This window comes from Dunckerocampus dactyliophorus, chromosome 17 (genome assembly GCF_027744805.1).
Source record: "Dunckerocampus dactyliophorus isolate RoL2022-P2 chromosome 17, RoL_Ddac_1.1, whole genome shotgun sequence".
NCBI classification, from domain to species: domain Eukaryota; kingdom Metazoa; phylum Chordata; class Actinopteri; order Syngnathiformes; family Syngnathidae; genus Dunckerocampus; species Dunckerocampus dactyliophorus.
In genome coordinates this window covers 8,067,328-8,091,049 of record NC_072835.1, presented here as the reverse complement: position 1 = coordinate 8,091,049, position 23,722 = coordinate 8,067,328, and the positions used below count along the sequence as shown (strand labels likewise).

Below are 23,722 nucleotides of genomic sequence, written 5' to 3'. Positions count from 1 at the left end.
ACTTGTGCTTAACATTGAATTTATATCTAATTTTCATTTTTATTTCTCCAGTAAGGACTTGATTTCACAAGTCTTTGTTTTTGAAATGTTTGAAAATATATAAAACTTGTTTTCAACATTGTCTTTGTAAATGATGATTTTGTAAATGCATCACACTCTTGTGTACATACAGTATGGGTAAGATTACTTTATTAAGATTACTTTAAGGAGTATATTTCAAAAGGGATACATGTAACGAATGCCCGCTAGTACATTGGTAAACCTACCTGGTCCATTGGTCAACACTCTCGTCTTGCATTGCAAAGATCCTGTCTTCAAGCCCCAGAATGGGCGGTGTGAAACAGGCAGTACATTCATAGTATATAGATGAGTGTACTTGTATACTTTAAAGTATATTTTTGCAAACTTAAAATTAACTTTAAAAGTAAATACTTTTCTAAACTTAAAAAGTTCCAGTTTAGTCTGAAAAAGTATTCAATTAGTATACATTCTAGTACAGTGATCCCCAACCCCCGGGCGCCTGGGTCATTTGCTACCGGGCTGCACAGAAAGAAAAAAGAATTTCCATTATGTTTTATTTTGAAAAGTGGCCGGATTCTCTCTGTTACATCCGTCTCACTTGACGCATGTCCATTGTGTGTGCGCAAACTTTCTCTCGCCGCACAGATAGACTACTACTGTATTTTTAGCATTCTTCTTTCACCTCATATTTGGTCTCAAATGCTGATACTATGTGGGGATGCATAAAGGTAAGTTTTGATGACTTATTGAGTGCTAATGTGCACATTTGTCTCAAGTTAATTCATGCTAGCACACTGCCTTTTACCACACACGTCAAACAGCCATGTAATAATCTCTCTGGAAAAACTCCAAGCTTGAACTGGTGGATGGTGGGTCGGCATTCAAATGTTGTTCATGTCTTCGTTTCACACAATACATGATAAATAAGATACTTGTACAGTTTTAAAATTGCACAGTGAAATGAACAAGGTGGGAATGACTCATGAGGCTGGGGGTCGGGTGTGTTCTGTTTTAATTTCTACTAACCAACAAAGTTTTGTTTCTTTTCTTAACACATTCAGAAGAAACATACATTTAAAGTCAATCCCATGTACATTTGGTTTCATGACAAACACCGAATCTATGTACAACATTTACAGCATTGAGACCCTTTCACCGCCGCGGGCCACAATCAAATAACATTTTCATCGTAATTATGATATGGGTTTGGACAATTTCCTCCTAAATATAATCATCACTTCCAGGAGCGACAAACTACGTCTTGTTGGTGATTATAAAACAGGAGGTCATGAGAACATGTTTTGGGTTGTCAGTTAAACACAATGAAAACCTCTGGTGTGCCTTCAGGTGTGCGTTGATGTTGCAAAGACGAGCTTCATACGATGGCTCCAGAGTGGTCGTAACCTTTCAGTGTTACTTCTAGAGTCTAATCCCAACTCCCAACAAAAACACAAAACCCATCGCTCATGTTCAGTTACATTTGAAGGTCTTAAAGCAAGTCATTATGTACATTGTGCCTCCTCACTACAGTTCAAATGCTGCATATGTCCCCCCCAAAGAGCAAATGGTCCAAACATGGCATTTAGTAGGACGTTCAGACCAGATTTACTGACATTTTTATACGTTGGAGGGTGAGAAAAGACTGAGTACATTCACAAGTTGGTAGAATACATCTGTGTCATAATACTGTTTTTTGCGGACTCGCTTATTTTTAAGTGCAATATTGCATGTTTTTTTAACAGGGTATAAACACACATTGTTTTGGTGTATCAGAGCCATCTATCTGTGCTCTGTTGTATGTGTCTGTTATTGTATTCACTACTGATCACAGTAGAGGGCGTTGTATACTCTTGTGAGAGTTGATGATGTGTGCAGTGCAAGTAAAGATGTGTGACCCTCCACCTGTCTCAGTATATGTAGCCGGTTATATATAGAGCCACAACAGTCCCAATTGGCTAAGTGTTCTGCGTTCTGATTGGCTGTAGACCACTGTCAATCAATGTCCTTCATGCAGCACTGCCGTGTTTCCTGTTGTATGATCGCTAGCTGTTTGCTAGCTTCTGGACATGCTGAAGGAAGGCAGAAGTTACACGGCTCCGGAATACTGTAAAGGAATCTTCGATTCATGGAGGACGAGGAGGGGGAGTAAAATACTACTTCAGGAGCAATATGTTTTAAGAAGGAAACAAAAGCGCTACAGCCGAAAAGCGGCAGGACGAGGCAATGTCACGGGAGTGAAATAATATCTTGTGTCCAACCTAGTAGGTTGATCATTAAAAATCAAACTTTGAGAGTGTTTAAACAAGAGAGAAATGTGAGAAAATGTTATTGCCACTCTGAGAAAAGGGTATACAATACATGGTGAGGGGTTTTACAGCCTTAAAACATATTATAATTGCACAAAAATAAAGTTGGCAACTTTGCGGATTTCATTTACAGTGGGCTATTTTGAGAACCTATCCCCCGCGATAAACGAGGGAACACTGTATTGAAGTACAGGTGGTCCTCGGTTTAGAACGTTTCGTGGAAGAATACGCGCAGTGTACAAGAATGCAATGTGTGCCTCGTGCTGAGCGGATGAATAACATCGCTTTATTAGCGAACTTCGTTATGTCTCCCAAGCGACGGTGCGCCAAAGAAAAGGAAAGCCATCACCATGGGAGTGAAAATGAACATCATCAGAGAGAGGAGGACCATCATTAAGGATATAGATGATGGAATGCTAATGAATGCTAGAGGGGTCGTGGATTCTGTGCGCTGTTACACGGAGATCCGGGCCGAGAAGAGGAGCTTATCCCTCCAGACTAGCTGGGACAATATTTTAAGAAAGTAGGATAACCACAGGGATAAAAGTAAGAAGTTGTTGTCTTTTTATTCGTCTTATTTAATTCTAGCATTTCATCTTTTTCTGACTGTATTTCACGCCTTGTGTGTGCAGTGTTTATTTAAGGTATAATACGTTCAGACTTACGCTAAAACTTGGCTTGCATCATCTAACCCGAGAACCAACTGTATTATGTACTGAATATGAACGATGGAGGGAAAAGCTGTCATCTACTTTCTTTGGGATACCGTATTGTGTTTGTTGCATAAGTATTGGGACATTTAGGAGCGTGTTTGGATGAATCATCTTTTGACTACACGACCTTTTAAACTTTCTTTTATCTTCTTGAGCAAAAAGTGTATGAAAAGCTGGTTTCCGTTCTGTTAAATCAAATCGCTGTCTTCATCCAGTTAAGCAATGGCTTCGCGTTTGGAGCACTTTGCAGCTGCCACATTAAACTGGACTGTCCAGTAACATGCCACGCCCTCGGGCAAAGCAACAATGCTATTGGCACTTCCTGCTGTCAATCACAACAACAAGACAAACAATAGCTCACCCTGCAGCAAATAAAATGTGCTCTCCTCCTTTTGAACAAAATGTTAATCACAATGTTCGTCCCGCACACGGTGGTCCGTCAAACGATACTGTCCTGCAGCAGAGGCTCAATGTCCTCCTCGCTTGTGGTGGGAGGAGATTCTTCATCGCTGCCCGGGAGAGGCGTGTTGATGTGGATGCCTGCCAGGGAGGACAGCGACTCTTTGCTGCCCGGACGGGGCTTATCGCTAAGAGGCAGCGGAGAGGATGCGGAGACAGAGGGCGCTTTCTCCGGTATGAAGAGAGCAACGAGGAAGGCGACAACCACGGTGCAAGCTCCCAAAAGGAAAGGTGGGCCGGGGATTAGAGATTGCTAATAGAAACAGGAAAAGTTATTATTAGGGCTGCAACTGATTATTGTCTTAGTCGATTAATCTGAAGCTTGTTGTTTTGATTAATCTAGTCATCGGTAGACAAGGGGTGTCCAAAGTGCGGCCCAGGGGCCATTTATGACCTGCAGCTGTTTTTTTTTTATTTTATTTTATTGGACCGCGGCACATTCTAAAAATATTATTTAACAAGAAAACTAAAAAAAAAAAAAGAGAAAAAATGTAAAATTTGCAGTAATTTTACAAGAATTAAAGTCAAACTATTAGGAGAAGACAGTTGTGATCTAACAAGAAAAAGGTTGAATTTTACAAGAAGACTGTCGTAATATTATGAGAAAAATAAACTCACTTTAGTAGCATTATGTTGATAAAAAATACTTTTTTTTTAAAGCTGGAATATCATGAAAAACAAAACAAACAAATAAAAGTTGTAATGTCTGGAAACTAAGGTTGTGGGAAAAGTTAGAATGTTACAAGAATAAAGGCAAAATATGATGGGAATAAAGTCATAATTACAAGAAGAAAATTTACAATAAGAAAGTTGAAATAGTTGGAAAAAAAAAAACAACAGCAGAAAGACAGAATAAAATCAATATATGAAGAAAAAAAGCTGTATTCTAATGAAGAAAAAAGTTGCAACAAGGAAAAAAACAATTACAAGCATAAAATTGTAATATTATTCGGAAGAATAATAATATTTTATTGCATCGCAGTGAAATACTATAATAAATAATAATAAATACTACATAAACTATAATAAAAATATTATTCTTTAAGTCGTAATATGAGAAACAAACAAAAGAAAATTAAGTTGTGATTCTTGGAAAATAAGTTTGGGGGAAGTGGGGAGTGATATTATGGGTAATGTTATGGGAATAACGTCAAAATATTATAGGAATAAAGTCATGACATTAGAAACAGAAAATTTACAAAGATTATTTAAGAAGAAAGTTGGAATATTTTGAAAATTTAAAAAAAACCCCGCAGAGCAAAGATTTGATACTAATAGGCTTTTCCACCTATATCACAAAACTGAGATGCAGTTTTTTCTGGAAATATATCTAACATGTTAGCATATCTACATGTGTTGCTTTACAAAATATCAAAGTGGCCCTTGCATCCTTTCATTTTTCACTATGTGGCCCTCAGTGGAAAAAGTTTGGACACCCCTGCCCTAGAAGGACCACATTAACAGAAAGAAGGCAAAAATGTTGCTGATTGTTTTCCAAAATCAAAGCTTACAGTATGTGTGTGAATATCTTGTTTTGCCTGATATGCAAAGATAATAGGTCTGCTTTCATGCATGACTTTCATGATGATTTAAATATTCACATTTGAGGGGCTAAAATCTGAGGGTATTTACATTTCAAATCAAAAAACAATTAATTGAATACCAAAATAGTTGTCCATTAAATAGATAACCGTTTAATAATTAATTGTTGTAGCTCTAGTCATAAAAAAAACAATTAATCAAATACCAAAATAGTTGTCGATTAAATAGATAACCGATTAATAATTTATTAATTGTAGTAGCTCTAGTCATGAATGATATTTTTCATCCACTCTCTGTCCTTATAACTGGGGATGGTCTGATCCAATACTCAGCATTGGTATTGGTTCGATACTGGCCAACCGTCCCGATCCAATCAAAAGCCCCAACTATCACGAAAATGCACAATTTAACTTGAGTCGCATGCTGTAGCCTGCAACGCACTGTTGCACAGTAGCTAGCTCACGCAGTTGCTAGAGCAGGGTTGTCCAAAGTCTAGCCTGAGAGCCATTTGTGGCCCCTGGCTCGTTTTCTATTGGCCCGAGATACGTTAATGTAAATAAACAATGCAATACAATTAAAACAACTAAAAACAACGGTAAAATTGGGAAAAAATGCAAAAAAAGGTTTAATGTCAAGAGAAAAAGTTGAAATGTTAATCCTAAAAACTAAGCGTCAATGTCCAATTTAGCAGTGTCCGTGACGCATGCGATTGTCTTTTTTATGGGCGCTGTGTGAGGCAAAAAGTGAGCTAAAATCATTGAAAGCAAAGCAAATATGTTTAGAAATACAACTGAACTTTCTTCTGTCGCTGCCTTTTGTACTTTTTATTATGACACAAGCAAGACGGAGCCGCCTGTGAGTGCTTTTCGATGGGGTGGGGTGGGGGCCACAGCACTACTCGCTGCTCATTGAAAAGAGCAATACGTGCTTTCAAGTTAGACTCTCCAAAAGTGGCCAATAGGACCAGAGAAAGTTGCTAGATTTGTTGCTGTTTTGAAATACAGACTCTAGAGGGCTACAATGGCAATGTCGCTAAGTTGGCAACACTGATCCCTCCTGCTTCGTCTTATTTTCAGGCAGAGCGGATGCGCATGAGTGGTGTTAAGAAGCCGACTTACAATGCATACAAATGCATAGTTGTAGTGACAAGCAACATTCACAGACAGGCCCATGATAACGTGTTAAAATATACTGTATAATATATTGTGTTTCTACCTCAGTGGGACTGTGCAGAGGCAGGGGGTCGAAATCTCCCTGGATGGGGTCCATGGTGTTGAGCTCCACATTGAAGAGGAAGAAGATGAATCCATACAGAGCTGGACCCAAACCATTACAAAGGCCTCTGATCCCGGTTATCATCCCCTGGACTACACCTGTGAGGGGCGGGAGCAGGTACTCAGGTCAACTGATCAGATCAACAAGCTAGGAGGTGCTCATGATGCTTAGAATAGATCCCTGCACGCAACACTACCACTATCAAGAACAATACAAGTCCCATCAGCAAAATCAATAGTGACACGTTGACCTATTGATGTGTGGAAGATGACAACATTGTGGAAAAGAGACTCGATTTTCTTTGTCACCTTGTTTATCAGGATCTGCAGACTGTGACACCAGAGCGGAGACTGCCGGGAAGGTGATGGAGGACATGGCTGCCACAGCACCAGCTGCCCACATCATCCTGGAAACACACACATACATGTGTGGTTAAAGGTGGTTGTTGTAAACCGCTCATGACACCGAAACGCGTGCTAATTGTGTTATTTTTGCCACGTAAAATAACACTGAAAGGCATATTTCCTGTGTTAGATGTATGCTTGAATGTTGACATATTTACCCCCCCATTGTTTTCCACATTTTTCACCACTGAAAAACAATCCTGTCAGAGGCTGGAGAAAAATGAGGAAGTGCCGTCACTTCGAGAACGCATCCTCTCAGAACTAAGCATAGAGTACATAATTTCTTTATTGTTGTGGTCCATTTTGATATAGTCGTCCCTCGTTTGTCGCGGTTATTTGGTTCCAGATCTGCTCCGCTAAGTGAATTTCCGCAAAGTAGGATTCTATGTGAATAAATTGAATATTTTTGTAGTTAGAGCATATAAAACATGTTTATGACTTTCTAAATACATTTTTTTTATTATTAGAGCCCTGTAGACATGAAATCACACCTGTACACTCCTATTATTCATTGTACATCGCAACTCTTATGCTGCAGGGACTCGAGACGGCCGCTAGTTAGCAAGCTAGCAAGCTAACCAGTTAGCCTCAAATGTATTTCTTCTACTTAAAGTAGAAGAAAACTTAACTTAAGAAGCCAGAAAGTTAACACTTCCACACAGAATGGGAGGAGAACCTTCTTCACTCTATCATGTCGGACTTCATGACTTCATGGCTGACTTCATGACTTAATGCAGTGTTAAGGTAATGTAAGGTAAGGTAATGTCTCAATGTTTTGTGTCATTACTGCTGCCTAGTGACCAGAATGCTACGTACCACTTGTATTTTAATAAGTTTTGACTAATAATAGACCATACTCTACTGCAAAACAGCGATTTATTAACTAATTAATTTCTGGCAAACTGCGATAATCGAACCGCGATATTGCGAAGGATGACATACTGATGTTGTTGTATATTTTTTTGACGTTGTGCCCACTCGTGTGGCAGGCAGAGTAAGCCTGTTCAAATCATTTCCAAAAGATGCCATTCCACACGGCAGATTCTTCGGTATTGTGTTCATTTGGAGCACAGTTGTTTTGATACTGTGCTTGTTGGAGCGGTGATTAACTTTGCCGGAAAATTGCCCGCTCCTCACCGCTGGCAATATTTTGTACATATTATTACATAAATATTTTGTACAGCTCAAAACTTTTGGAGCGGTAGGAGGGACCATCAGCGGTGGCCGAGCGTATACGCCGTTGCCTTAACGGGGGCCAACTTCTGTTAAACGGTGGTGCGCGGTTACAAGGAGTGATGAATTTTTTTTCACTGTTCCAGGGACGCTACAGCAAAGTTCGGGCGGTGTGACCGGGGCTTAAATCCATAAATAATTTTTTTTACGATGTATACAAATCTTAGAATGATAATATGGGTTTTCATGGCAAATTTCAAGTCTAGCGAAACAGGGGCCGCTGCTCATCTTGCAGTCTCTGCAAAGATCTGTTCGTGTCAATCACTGCCAGTCAAACAACATACCTGCTGTGTTATATCAGATGGCCAATTAACTGCTTTGTCAACAAGCAGAGCCAAAACTGATATAGGGCCAGCCGACAGTGCTTATTCTGTAAATCAGGGGTCACCAACCTGGTGCCCGCGGGCCAAAAACTAATGCACTGTATACATGTATGCAGTAACAATGTACAGTGTATGAATAACTACTCATCGCAACACAATATCAGTGGATGTTATTGTTGTGAATATTTGTCTTTCTTGGCTTTGCTGTGCGTCCATGTCTGTGTTTTGATGAGTCTGATTGCCGGAAAGCCTTCTCGGCGTGATGTCCCAGCCAAGATGGTGGAGGTTCACAAAAAAATTCACTGGGGGGCGTTCACACAACTTCATTTCACTTGCATTTTATATTTGTTTACTGTATATGGCAGAAAGATTTTATTAAAAGAACACTTGTTGGTGTCGTGAGCACTTTATAAAGTCTTACGTAAGAAAGGCAAATGCCAAATCTCACCAAGGCTCTGATCCAAAGCCGTACCAGGCCAGCTGAAGAATCTGGAAGCCCAAACCCAATAGAACAGTGTTTTTATTACCCAAAGTCCTCATCAGCAATGTGAGTAGAAGAGTCTGAGAGAGGGAAGGAAAAGAAGTTTAAAATTTGTGCACATATTGTACACAATTCAGCTGCAAAAAAAAACAAAAAAAAACATTTATGAGTTGTTAATGCACGTATCTGTCTGTCTTACCTGTGCTACAATGGATAGAATGCCCACAACTCCAATAAAAACAGCAATGGTTGTAGAGGAAAAATTTATGACCTGTGGCAAAACACAAAATGAAATATTATCCAGCATTCTTATGAAATACCACAAAGGTTTAACAATGGAACATAAAGCCTCTAGTTGTAATGGGTATGGAAGTATTATAAATGTATGTACTAATTTTGATCATCAAGGTTCTTGTCATTAAGGATGAAACGAGTGGAGAAAGGTTGCAAAGAGGATTTGTGGGAGAGGAGGAGCAAATGGTTTCTCTGTCCAGGTGAGACTGCACCAAGAATCACCTCCGATGCCCTTTTTGTTTGTAATGATAATGTGCATTTTGACAGTTGAGGTCAGGCAGGATTATCATGTTTGCCAATGACATGTGATCTCGCCCAAAGTCTCCAGCTTACGCGTGACCTTGATGAGGACAAGCAGTGTAGAGGATGGATGGATGGATGAGATCAAGTATGCATCTGCGAGAAGAGGAATTCAACTAAGTTACAACTAAGTCAAGGTATGAAGGGAGGTAAGTAGAATAGTGAGGATGCAAGGAGTAGAGGTGGAAAGGGTGCATGAGCTTAACTTCATGGTGTGCAGAGCAATGAGAGGTGGAGTGACAGGAGAGTGTGTCTGTGAGAATGTGACGTTGGACAAAAGCCTGGCATGTATCCTCTGTTCTAATTCATCACAAAGGTATTGATGGGGTTGGTGTTCGGATGTGGTGCAAGTTCTTCCACACCAAAGCTATCCACCCATGTCTTAATGCACCTTGTTTTGGGCATGAAGCTGCAGTCATGCTGGACCAGATAGAAGCATACAACTCTATAATACTGGTAAACTAACAAAATAAGATGATTCAGTGGGGACAAAATGGTGTATTTCTACCCTTGACTGATAAATGAAGAAGTTCTTAGAGTAGAATTACAGCAGCTTTATAGAGTAGACATACAATAGGGAAGACAAGTATTGGATCGCCTGCTTATTTGGTAAGCACTCACAAAGATGTGAACAGTCCAGAAACAGTCTGGAAATTTTAATTTTACCACACCACATTCTCCCAAGCCTTGTCTGAATCATTCAGGTGTTTTCATGTCAAAAGTTCAGATGGGTCTGTGCATTTGTCTTCTTGAGCAGGGGGACCTTGCAGGCACTGCAGGACATCATAGCAAAGTGTCTTAGTCAGCTTTTCTTGCTGACTCTACAGTGTTCCCTCGTTTATCGCGGGGGATGGCTTCCCAAAATAGCTCGCAATAAGTGAAGTCCACAAAGTAGCCAACTTTGGTTAAAATTCTTATATATGTTTTAAGGCTTTAAAACCCCTCACAATACATTTGATACACTTTTCTCAGACAGGCATTAACATTTTGTCACATTTCTCTCTTGTTTAAACTCTCTCAAAGTTCAAATTTTGGTTGAATTTTAATGATCCACCTACTAGGTTGGACACAAGAAATTAGTGACTCACATGTATTGACTCCTCTTACCATGCCTCATCCTGGCACCGTTCGGCTGTATTGTTTTTGTATCCTTATTAAAACATACTGCGCCTGCCGTCGTCCTCCTCCTCGTCCTACTCCTTGAACTGAAGATTCATTTATCCGGTTAGCTTCTTCTTCTTCTGTTGTTTATTGGCGGTTAGCAAGCAGCTTACACAGTTAACTAGTTTGTCAGTGATTATTGACCACAACAGGAAACTGCAGGAAGGCGATTGTTTGGCTGTAGAACATTGTGAATCAGGACGCAGAACACAATGGGTGGGTTCTCCTTAGCCAATAAGGAATGTTGTGGCTCTATATTTAGCCAGCTATTGTCTACTGTGGGTTCATAATGTGCTTGTACAGGCACGTAAAAGCATACTGAGACAGGTGGCGCTGCACGCGTCTTCAACTGAGTATACAACACCCTCTACTGGTAGCAGTAACAGACACATACACCGATAGATGGCTCTAATACACCACAAGGACGCAGGACAGCCTGCACGCTGCTTAAAAAATATATAAAAAATTGCACTTTAAAAAAATCAGTAAAACATTAAATTCGCAAAAGGTGAACTGCGATTTAACGAAGGAACACTGTACCAACTTCCTTGACATTGTTAAGCATCTCCTCCGTTGTCAGTCTGGGCTGATCCCTCACTTTCCTCATCCTTACCCTACCAGGTGAAATCTTGCAAGGAGCTCCAGAGCGAGGGTGATTCTCTGTTATCTTGTATTTCTTCCATTTCCAAATTAAAAGACCAAGCATCTTGGTAATGGTCTTGTAGCCTGTTCCAGTCTTGAGCAGGTCTACAATCTTTTTGGGGGATTTTTTACATGCCGTCTCTTACAATAAACCAACCTCAACAATTCTGGCCTGTTCATATCTTTGTCAGGTGGTAGACTTACATAATCAGCAGGAGATCAAATACTTTATTTTTTTATTTTATCCACTGTTGTAGTAGTGGAGCTAAAGCAAAGTGGTCTGTCTTACCTGCCTCAGGTAGAGGAAGAAGCTAGAGTACTGTCCAGCCTCTGGCAAGTAAGAGAGGAACACTGTGATACAGATGAGTAAGACTGTGGTGTCCTGGCCCACCTTCCTCAGAGACTAACAGAGAAATGGGGGAGGGGAAATGCAGGAAATAAAACACAGTTAGACAAAAAGGGAGACCACCTCGCTGTTGCACCAGAGCACAGAGCTCCACCATCTTAATGGATTCAAGTTTTTACTTTTGATGAACTAAAAACACAAACCTGGCCCTACAATAAACTGTTCCAAGTGACATTTTCCCTCATTTCTCACTGAAAAAGCATGAAGCAGGATTGTTGGTTACTTACAGCAAAGGGATCAGCTTGCTCCCAGGATATTGGTGCTCCCCAGGTATTGAGCCTCATTTTGTCTGGCAGAGACTCAGGCACAGCCAACAGGATGAAACAGATGTCCGCGAGGGCGATCAGTGTGGCCACCAGGACCACCAGGTTGTCTCCATACCAGGCTGACAAATACGCCCCGATTGCTGGGCTGGTCACCAGGCTGGCAGCAAATGTAGCAGACACCTGAAGGGTTCGGATAATTGGATACTGCGCATGAGCAAAAAGGAGTCAACAACTGACAGAGTATAGCTGGTGCAGTGATAAAGGAAAAGGAAGCGACATCATATGGACGGATGGATAGTATCATCACATTCCTGGCAATGCTTTTTCATACCAAATTCAAATACTGACCAGACCGTAAGCTGTACTCCTCTCTCGTTCATCTGTCACATCTGCAACGTACGCAAAGATGACTGAGAAGGTGACTGAGAACGCTCCAGACATGGAGATCATGGCAAAGTACCACCTGTATGTTGAGGACGATTAAAGAAACTCTCATTAAATAATTTCAGTCATTTTCACATATACTCCTGATCACTCCTGACCTACCAGGGGCTGAGTCTCATGAGGGGTATTGGGGCACATGTGAAGAAGACCGTGACCAATAGGAAAGACCGCCTCCCCCACACATCCGACAATGCACCAATCAGAGGAGCAGACATGAACGAGAGAAGACCCTTTACAGGAAGAGGTGGAGTCAGTGACAGGAGAAAGAAAACTTGTGATTGCAGTATAAACTACTGGTTTTGAGACTTCAAAACGTACAAGTCATCATCAGTCCTACAGTCCTACCTACCATTTATTATAAACAAGAAGTCTAAAGTCTTGCTTTATCTGGCTTTAGTTTAGTTGCTTTGTACTCAAAAGTGAAACATTACAATCTGGCCTGGAACAAGCCAGGTGTTTGGAAAACATTTACCCTTTTTTGTTAAGTGCTCTGCTAAAGCATTTATTAAGAGCTTCACCACCAGTAGTATTGATGGTAGTAGACCTCTGTAGCAAATTACTGCAATTACTGATGCACCAGCTTCACTGTCCTCTACCCGTCTCTACCTGTTCACATTCATATGCTGTCTATGTATGTACAGTACTACATAGTGAGCTTGTGAAGTCCAGTTGATACACGCCAATTGCTTACAATAATATCACAATTACTGCTATGGCTCATGGCTATACACTCATGGCTATTTGTACCGTTCCCTTAATCCCATCCCTGTCGTACAGAGGGGGGTAAACTTTGTGACTTGCGGGGCACATTGGGTTAAAAAATTTGGCGGAGGGGCCGTCGACATATAGGTGGTCATCAAAGAGAACGACATACTTGCTCAAAAACACAACACATCCACAGCAAGTTAATGCATCACATAAATCAACTACTACTACTAAGTGGGTGATAAAGAACAACTAAGCGCTAAACACAACGCGTAACTGTTATTTCCAAATGCCATCAAGGCATGCTGGGTAGTCCAGCTGCAACAACAATATGAACCATGAACAATAAAACATTGGATATCAACAGTATGTTAAGGCCTCCTTGTTTACTTCGCTGACGACCTCCTCAACCGATTTTGCAATCCAGCAAAAATGCGACAAACACGGCAAAATGTTGGGAGAAAGAGCACCACAAGCTACACAGCATGCCTTGTGGCGGGAATGCAGGGGTGTTTTTTTGATATGGGTATTGTGCATAGATATTTATTTGTATGCCCACATGGTGCAGTAGGTAGGTTACTTTGTGCGTCGTGTGTGTTGACAAGTTGTGTTGTTTGTACAAGCTACAGTACAAGCTACATTATTAGTGTAGCTAATAACGTCGTTACATTTCCTATAATTACTTTGTAGTAGTAATAGCGTTAATTGTAACGTTGTTATAAACAAACCATCATGACATTATGGATATCATCATTGCGCAATTACTGTTGCCGATACAGCTGTTTTTTTATTGGCCCTCTGCAAATTCTAAAAATATGATTAAAGAAAAATAAACAGTAAAAATGGGGAAAAAATGCAGTAATTTATAAGAATAAATAATGACAAAATATTAGGAGAATAAAGTCATAAAAATAATGAGGAAAAAATAGCATGAAGTTGAATTATTAAAGACAAAAATACAGAATTTGTAAATATTATTTGTATAATATGATTGTATTAATGTAAAACTGTGCATGTTAAAAAGCCTTTAACAGACCTCTCTGCATAGATTATTTGTGGCATGAGTGCAGAAACAGTTGGGGGGGGGGTGTTTGCCCATAAAACATAATCTTCTCTCCTTCCCCTCCCTCTCATGATTTTAAATAAAAGTGATGTTAAATATTCAGTTCAGATAAATGTTTTTAGTGTTAAAATTTGGCGGGTTTTGGAACGGATTAATTGGATTTACATTATTTTCTATGGGAAAACTTGCCTTGGTCAGTGTCTGTTTTGGTTTAAGTCGGACCTTCTGTAATGGATTAATAACGTTAACCAAGGCACCACTGTATATAAATAAAATGAGATGGAATGTAATTAAAATAGTCTGGAAAACCAGATGCACATTTGTAACCTAATAGTGAATGCATGCAACTTCTTAAAAAGGAAGGATGTAAAGCCATCTCTTTCTGGTGTGAATGGTTGCCTGTGACTGAGTGGAGACCATTTCAGAGACTCTCACCCATAGTCAGCTGTGATGAACTCCAGCTTCCAAGCTACCCTGAACAGGCTAAGCAGTGCAAAATGGATGGATGGATAGATGGATGATGATGAAGCCTCCATTATTCAATTGTATCATTTTACTCCTACCTTATATCTTACATGTATTATTTGTTACAAAAAAAATCAATCAAATGAGGATTAAACAACAAGCCTTTGAGAACCATGATCATATACTGTGTGAGTGTGAGTCACCATTCTAAAAATAATGTGTTAAATGTGTTTTAGGGAAGAGCAAACTCCAACATTGTCACACCGTGCATTTGGTATGGTATTTGCAATGTATGTCATTTGCGATGACATTTAAAATCGTTTGCCTGACCTTTATAGAGTGCTGAATGTGATATGAATAGGAGATAAATAGCATCAAATAAATCATCTGAAATATATTTACCATATTTTCCGGACTATAAATCGCATAGGTCAAAGTGGCATAGGTCAAAAATTGCATCATGAAGAGGGAAAAAAAACATAGAGACTATAAGTAGCATTTTCCTGTATTTATGATCATGCTATCATCAAAGCTACCTTTTTTTTTTCCAACGAGTGTGATGGTGCCACTCCAAACAACATTAAATTCACAGAGGAAGGGGGCAATGTTTACACCAACGAGGAGGCAAATTGAAGCTACAGAAGCTGAAATAAGTCAATTTTGTTTAAGTTAATGGATACAATAAAACCTTACCTGTTTAATAAATGTCAGAATGTTCCCCAAGAACACACTTACCATAGAGCCATACTTTAACACAAAAACTTTATTTTTGTATTCACAAATAAATGAAAATAGACTGAAAATCTTACGTGTATTTAGCCAGTGTCTGACACAGCAGCTCCAATCGCCAAGCTAGACATAATTACTGTCCTAACTGAACAACACTGCTGTCTAAAATACCACATTTCTCAATCCGCACAGGTGTCATATCATTATAGTAGCACATTAGTTCCCAAGGCAGAAGCGTATTAGCAAGTATTCCGTCTCAAAAAGAGTTAAGTATGCACTGTATCATTCAATTTGTGTGCCCAACTGTGTCACAACCTCAGCTCAATGAATTATTGCGGCCACTAGATGTCGCCAAAAAACAACCACCACCCTACTTTAACTGGACTTGTTAAATTTTTATACATTACTTTTATCTATAAGTCATGGGACCAGAGAAAATATTAACAAAAAGTGTGACTTATAGTCTACAAAAACACAGTAATGGTCTTTGATTGCTTTGTGGTTCATAAGTAATGAAAAATTCTTACCTTCACACCTTGAATGAGTCCATTCATCAGGAACGTGTGCTGGGGGAATGTTTCATGCAGCACCTGCAGAGAAAAACAATGAAAGTTTATACTCGGGTCATCATAGGTGTATCTTTTTCATAATCACTACATAATGTATATCGATTAGACTTTACGAATTTGAAAAGCGTATCGTATATAATATCTAATACAGTATATTCAAATAATGTGACCTGTGTTGTCATACACTTCACTGGAGCTACTCATGGCATCACTTGAATATAAATGTTTTATCTTCAGCACTAACAGACCTGCGTTGCAATATGAGATAAGTGTCACAGCAACACCAAATGTGTTAAAAATGCATGTAGAAGGCCAAGACGCCAATTACCATGAATGACACCGCCTAGACTAGCAATCAGAATGTGCACACATCCACTGCGACACCTCTGTAAACATAATATGGAAGCTTCCACTTGCTATTCCAGCAACAATTCTTTGTATGTACAGTGGAGGAGATTTAATTTAACAGGTTACACCTCACACTTTATGGGAGGTGTGACAAATGCGATGAGGACATTGTTCTGGGATGTGAATGACTCTTTGAAAATGACTAATTTGTACCGGAAGGATGACTGGTCAGTCTATAAGCACACGTTCTCCCACTCTTAGGACAGGCATATTAGTTGACACCATTCCCCGCTCATTTCTTTTCTGACGCTACATTAGCCTCGACTGTCTGCCGCCTTTTCATGACTCAGCACAAGTGGCGGAATTGACTGTACTCCCAGAAGCGTGTACATTGGCTGCAGGTAAATCTAAATACGCCTTGGCGTGGTCCACAATCTTCGCAATCATTGTCGGTTTTTGAATTCCAAAGCACTTCCCCATGACAAAATAGCTGCCCTTTTGTAGGCCATTCAAGAAGGGCCAGAGTCGCCTCCACCTGCTGAGGAGACTGAGGTCCTTTGGTGTGTGCAGGACTCTTTTACAGACCTTTTATGACTCTGTGGTGGCCTCAGCCATCTTCTATGCTGTGGGCTGCCGCAGAGGGGGCCATGTTGTAGTCACTATGTATTCTTTACACTGTATTCTTTACTTGCGTATCTTGCTTGCTGCTGTAACAAGTGTGGGATAAATAAAGTACAAATACAATTCTTTTTTCCCTCCATGTTGGCAGTTTGTAAATGTGCAGCAAATACAGTCATCCCTCATTTATCGCGGTTAATCGGTTCCAGACCCGACAGTGATAACTGAATTTCTGAAAAGTAGAATTCCTTATTTATAAATGGAATATTTTCATAGTTAAGAGCATAGAAAACAGGTTTACAGCCTTCTAAATATAGTTTTTAACATTATAAGAACCCTCTAAACATGAAATAACATCCCTATAATCAGCTTTACACCCCTAGACATAAAAAGGGAAAATAAACCATTTAAGACATAAATAAAACGAGTGTTCATGTGTTCCATGAGGAGGAAAAGAAGCGACGTTGGGGGTTCAGAGTTGAGTTTTAGCTTGTCATGAGTTACGGCTGCTACAGTAACCCTTGTTATTATTATTTTTATTATTATTATTATTATTATTACTGTGCCTGTTGCGAGATAATAAAAACCTGCAATAAAGTAGGCTTCAATATTAATAAAAGGAATATTTAGAGCATGGAAAACCTTGTTCTAACCTTCTAAACACAGTTTTTAACATTATCAGAGCCCTCTAGACATAAAATGACACCTCTCGAGTCACCTTCACACTCATATTACTCAACATAGTGGATATAATAAGAGTAAATAAGTTCCTTGTTGTTCTGGTTTCTGGACAGTTCTTCCTGGGGTGGCTATTGTTTCATCAGTGTAACACAATGTAACATAACCAGTGTAAAATACTACATATCACAAAGTGTCTTTTGAATGCCTTTTATTTCTATTTAGGCTACGTTCACACTGCAAGGTATGGCTATGGTTATGTTATCGTTTTATTTATTTGAACATGCATACAAGCTACATTGGAATACACCACATGTTATAATTCACAGTGCCGCGTGTCCAAAAGGAGTAGGAAGAAGCACAGCATATTAATCCCACCTCCATCCATTTTACATCAATTGAAATACATTTGTTCGCTTCCTGTATTCCAAATGCCCTCTTTTAAATACGTAGGAAAATAGTAAGGTAATGTAATAATGTGGACTGCAAACAGCAGTCAAAGTTCTTGTCACCGTAACTACTTGAGTATGATGATGCCCAGTTAGGATTTTTTGTTAAAATCTGATTTTTTGTGGCAATTTCAAAGATTTTCTGCAATGGGAGCCAACGTTTTCTCAACCAAATGATTAAGATTACGAAGAAAGACGGCAAGATTTTTGGCTATGGCAGTCTGTGGAGAAGCTGCGATGTCTGTTGCGAAGTGCGTGTGGGTGGGTCTCAGAGCCAGGACTGGTGTGACAGTGACGTGAGCCGCTTCACTGACACTTTTTTGAAATAATTTTAAGAACTTTTGCCTACCTCAGTGAGTACCTTTATCCAGGTGTTGATAAGCGCAGCAAAACACACCTTACAATGACGTATAGGTCGGATATACGCAACCCTAGCATTCAGATACACATTGGACTCATATCTACATAGGAATGAGGCCTGAGTTGCATTTGAAAAAAAAAAAAAAGAATTGTATTGTTCACAATGACATGAAAAAAATATGATACGCATGAGCAAAAATTGAAAAAAAAAAACAAAAAACGGAATTGACCTGTAGTGTGAACGTAGCCGTAGTTTATTTATCCAGTTTAAAGCTTGCAAATGTTTAAAATGTTGGCCCAAAATACATAAAATTTGCTTAAATATGCATATTTTATAACTAATAATAGACAAACACAAGCAAGGCACAGCCACCTTGGTTTCAGGTGACCGTCACACACATCTGAATGGGAAGCTAACGAAGGTGATACCACACAAATGACCATCGTTGGCAAGCAGAGGCCCCACTCCACTGTACCCTAATGATTGTCATTTGACAGCTCTGAAGAGCCAGCCCTTCCTGACAGGATAAATAGATTGGATCTTGCACCAAGCTCTCAGACTAGAGCCGTCCTATCTAGTATGACTGGTGTGTGTCCCACCTAGTCTTTGAGCATGAACTAATGAAGCCTGCCTGGATGAGATAGGTCGGCCACTCCTGGGAAGCTTCACCACTGTTCCATGTTTTTGCCATTTGTGAAGAATGGCTCTCACTGTGGTTCGCTGGAGTCCCAAACCTTTAGAAATGGCTTTACAACCTTTTCCAGACTGACAGATCTCAATTAATCTCAGCTAAGTTATGTTTTAACGGGGGCAATCACTTTTTCCACACAGGGCCATGTAGGTTTGGATTTTTTTTCCTCTTTTAATAATAAAAAGTTTCATTTAAAAACTGTATTTTGTGTTCAGTTGTGTTGTCATTGACTAATATTTAAATTTATTTTTATGATCTTATACATTTAAGTGTGACATAAAAAAAAGAAATCAGGAAGGAGGCAAACACTTTTTCACACCACTGTATCGGTCCGTCCATTCACTTTTAAATATTCGGTTTTCTCGATCAACTGTTCTTAAATTTGAGCAAGCCATGGTTCTCATTTGCTCGGCAAGTAAACAAACGATTTCACTGGCTCATTTTGAGTGACATCACCGTGTTTGCGGTCACGTAACCGTGATAACTGAAGTAATTACACCCGCAAACTGCCGCTGCAATCGGTCCGCGAGCATGAAAATATGTTATTAGATTTCCCATTCACTCCAATTGGTCACGGCCCGGAAAGGGCCATTACCAGGTCTGCATCCAGACCGAGGTCCGATGGCTGCTCTATCATGTCGGACATGCCACGGCTGACTTCATGACCTAAGGTAATGTCTCAATGTTTTGTGGCATTACTGCCGCCTAGTGACCATAATACCACATATTACTTGTATTTCAATATGTTTTGACTGATAATAGATCATAGTAGGGCTGGGCGATATGGACCAAAACTCATATCCCAATATATTTAGGTAGAATATCGATATACGATATATATAGTGATATTTTTCCACAAAGTGAGTTTAGACAGAAGTTAAAGCCAAATATGCGTGCAAAGTTGTTTTATTAAAATGTAAAAAACCTTATAGAAAAATAGCACAATGTCTTTTTTAAATAAATATACACTGCTCCAAAAATACAGGGAACAGTAAAATAACACCTAGTCATATACTGACATGCTAAGACAAACCTTGAATTGTTATTGTGGTAACTAATCCCTCTGCGTCCTTCTAAGAGGCAACATTGTTACTCACTGTGAGCATAGGTGTGGTCAGCAAACCCCAGGCAAAGAACTCCAGGAAGATGACCACCACTGCATGGTACACACTGGGCCGGCCTATACCCTGCTGGAGCTAACACACAAATAGAAAGAAAAAAATAAACTTACAATAGCATTTCAATGAGACAACAATCCCGTTATCATTCTCTGTCTGCTTTGTGGTTTTACAGTTAACAGTGCACAATTTCTGAAAATACTGTACATTAACAACATTATATCACAAGCATGACATCGTCATCTTGGCTGCTGACATAGCAATGCATGCACTAGAAGGTAGACTGTTTGTTCCGAACTTGTGTTGCAGGTTCCAAAGAAGGAGCTTTAGAAGTGTTTAACACCGCCACCCGTTTTAATGACTTTGCTACATTGTGCAATCGTGCTGTGCCGTGACCCATCTATTCCCACTGTGTCAAAGGTATGATAAATGGGCTTTCACGTGTACAGCGCTTTTACGCCTTCAAGGTACTCATAGCGCTTTGGCACTGTTACCTCATTCACCTACTGATGATGCAGCATCCGCAGCAGGGCCCTATGCAATCCGTTTTATTTTTTCCCAAATTCCTAGTGATTTTTTTTTCAAATTCCATTTTATTTGTTTAGAATTCCGTCTTGTACCTTTTAAATGTATTTTACAAGCATAGAGTGTGTACTTTGAGATGTACTAATGGGATGTCATCCACTGCACACATTGCCACAAAATCCTCAATAAACTGTAATGCCTGTGCTTGTGGTTCAGGAAGACGTAATTACCCATACAATTCCAACTGCGTTATCAATGTAGAATATTTTTTATGACACCCTTATTTTGTTTCCACAATTAAACAGGATGTTAAGGCATGATATTTCACTCAAGACTTGCATGACATCAGCGTGCATCCTGAAACGCTCCATTAAATTAAGAAGCGATAAAACACAAACAAACCCGAGAAGCACTCGGAGAACCCAGACCTCTGCTAAGCGCCATAGTTCCCCCCATATTGTGATTCACACCAGAATAATAATCCTACATTTTTTGGATCAGTCTTTGATATTTTGTACAACCTGTACTTGTCCTAACTTGTCCTGTATTTTTTTTCAAGTGCTGTGACCATTTTTTGTGAAGTTATATGCACAAATGCCGAAAATGGTCCTATCTTGCAATGTTAAAGAATCCATCCATCCATTTTCTATGCCGCTTCTGCTCATTAGGGTCGCGGGGGTATGCTGGAGCCTATCCCAGCTGACTTCGGGCAACAGGCGGGGTACACCCTGGACTGGTCGCCAGCCAATCGCAGGGCACATATAGACAAACAACCATTCACACTCACATTCATACAATTTAGAGTCTCCAATTAACCTAACATGCATGTTTTTGGAATGTGGGAGGACACCGGAGTACCCGGAGAAAACCCACGCACGCAAGGACAGAACATGCAAACTCCAAACAGACGGTGGTCTAGTGACTAGACCTTTAAAAAATTTCCTGGATCCAGACGGTGATCCGGATCGCCCCCAAAATCTCATCAGTTCTTCCATATTCCATATCTATTCATAACTTTTTCAAGTTATTTTGAGCACAAACAAACAGACAAACGGCAGCAAAAACATAACCTCCGCGCTGCGTTTTGCGCTGCGCTTGGCAGAAGTAACAAAACACACTCATCGCACACACACACAGCCGCACAAGCATGCTCTGCTAAACTCAGCTAACCCAGCTAGTTTCATTCAATTGTGCTACCTTGATTATATGAATTACTACAGTGTTTCCCATACATACATGTATTTATGCGTGGCAGCTCGCCACTACTAGATCGTAAGTCCACTCCAAATTCCCATGCGGTACGTATTAAAAGTGAAAGACAGGAAGTGTTTCGTGCTGACTAGAGCTGTGCTATCTAGCCTGACTGGTGTGTCCCATGAACTGATGAAGTCTGCTCGGATGAGAGGCGAAAAGTCTTCTCAGACAACCTGAACAGTCCAGTTGCGATCGATCGAATGCCCTGAGAATACAATGACACGGGTGAATGAGAATATTCACAGGCACAGGAAGTATTTGTTGCATCATGCATTTTACTCGGTGATGAAACACAAGCGGTCATGAAAGGCGATGTATTCGCTGCCAGAGCGGAAAGCCCGGGGAATGCACATTAGCACCACCGTGAAAGGCGATGTGTGGAAGCGTGCACAACACTTCCACAAGTTTGTTGTCCAGCGGGAGTCATGACTAGCGATGGTGCCAAGAAAACACACCATGGAGACAAGTCGTTTGGTAACACTTGGCCTTCCCGGTGAAATATATAAACCAGGGGTGTCCAAAGTGCGGCAAAGGAGCCATTTGCAGACCACAGCTCATTTTTTCGGCACATTGTAGACCGCAAAAAAAACAGCAAAAATGGAAATATAGAGAAAAAAAACATGCAATGAGAAAAATCTGAAATGCTTATACTAACCATTATTTGTCTTTAAATCTAGATATCTTCATCCAACCTTTAAAAAAAGTGACATGCACATGTATCATGGCCAATTATGCAAATTAGAGGATGACCACCACCACAAATAGACTGCAGTCCTGAAGGAAACACTGGACTGGACTGTATACGGTTATTAGTCCCAGTCCAAAACATCGCTGTTAAATGATCAAATAGGCCACACTAATAAATGAAGCACAACGACAGTTGTGTGGGAGAACTACTATTATGAATTCAATGATTTAAGAGTGTTTAGTCATTTGAATGTGTGGGGCTGAGTTGAATGAAGACGTTAAAATGGACGCTGACAGAGTGTGCAGACGGTGCCTGTGTGTTGGAGGCAGAAGTGTTATGTAACAGATAATGGCTCCATCCTCAGCACTTCACCATGGATCCATTACAACACACACAAAAATACATCAACCTCTTTTCTTCTCATTCTTTTTACATCACACCCCCAATTATTTTCTCTGATTTAATACTACATTTTGAGCCCCACTCGAATCGGGCCTCTTTTGTCAGATGTGCTCATGAATAGTAAGAGAGTGAACACCCGTAGCGACAGCGATGAAAAGCGCTGTTGTCTTTATATTATCAGTATTCAATCCACACATTTAGATTCACAACATCAAATTCGCTTGATTACAGAGTTGGTAAAATGAAATAAAAATGGCGACTCATCTACGCACCACGGATCCGTCCTTCATGATGATCTTCTTGACAAGCACCACTCGGCCGGTGCCCACCGGCGGCTCCCCCGCCATCTCTTCACACCTGCAGCGGGTCACAAAGCATCCTTGCCGCGTTGATATCCGCGGTTCTCTGAGCGTTTCCAGGATGTCTTCTTGAAAAGAGAGGCTTAATCGAGCGAAGGGATGACGACAGAATAAAAAACAATCTCTCCACAAAATGTCTCACTGTGGATATTCAGACAGGTCAGTCAGCGGTTCTCTAGATGGTGCGTTTATGGACATTGGTAAGTTGGACTTAAAAACATATGACTTCCGGGTATGGTTTCGTTTCATTTCAGAGTAATTTTTTTGTTTTACTTCACATTGCGGCATTTACTTGTGATAAGGTGTTGTTCTTCGTAGTACTTGTGTCACACCGAATAAAATTAATATGCAAAAAAATGCATCAATTAATTCCCATCTACATACAAAGTTCACTCAAAACACGGGTCAAAATCAAATGCAAACAAAAATA

At 40.0% G+C, this 23,722-nt stretch overlaps 1 protein-coding gene across 1 annotated transcript; it reads right to left on the bottom strand.

The window, feature by feature from the left end:
* Nucleotides 1-1,016: 1,016 nt before the first annotated feature.
* On the bottom strand, nt 1,017-23,494 carry mfsd14ba (major facilitator superfamily domain containing 14Ba). The gene is made up of 12 exons (XM_054757425.1): nt 23,206-23,494; nt 20,044-20,142; nt 15,760-15,822; nt 12,373-12,500; nt 12,175-12,289; nt 11,788-12,006; nt 11,444-11,557; nt 8,957-9,028; nt 8,725-8,837; nt 6,625-6,722; nt 6,257-6,414; nt 1,017-3,752 (listed from the first exon to the last, which is right to left on the bottom strand). Exons 1-12 carry the CDS (start codon nt 23,278-23,280, stop codon nt 3,480-3,482), a joined length of 1,527 nt encoding a protein of 508 aa, XP_054613400.1. The 5' UTR covers nt 23,281-23,494; the 3' UTR covers nt 1,017-3,479.
* Nucleotides 23,495-23,722: the final 228 nt, after the last annotated feature.

Excerpts from the sequence above, each read along its gene's own strand:
- mfsd14ba (XM_054757425.1), bottom strand. The coding sequence starts at position 23,280 with ATGGCGGGGGAGCCGCCGGTGGGCACCGGCCGAGTGGTGCTTGTCAAG. Across the intron at positions 15,823-20,043 it reads TGACCACACCTATGCTCACA|GTGCTGCATGAAACATTCCC; the intron begins GTGAGTAACAAT and ends TTTTCTCTGCAG. Across the intron at positions 12,007-12,174 it reads GGAGTACAGCTTACGGTCTG|GTGTCTGCTACATTTGCTGC; the intron begins GTCAGTATTTGA and ends CGAACCCTTCAG.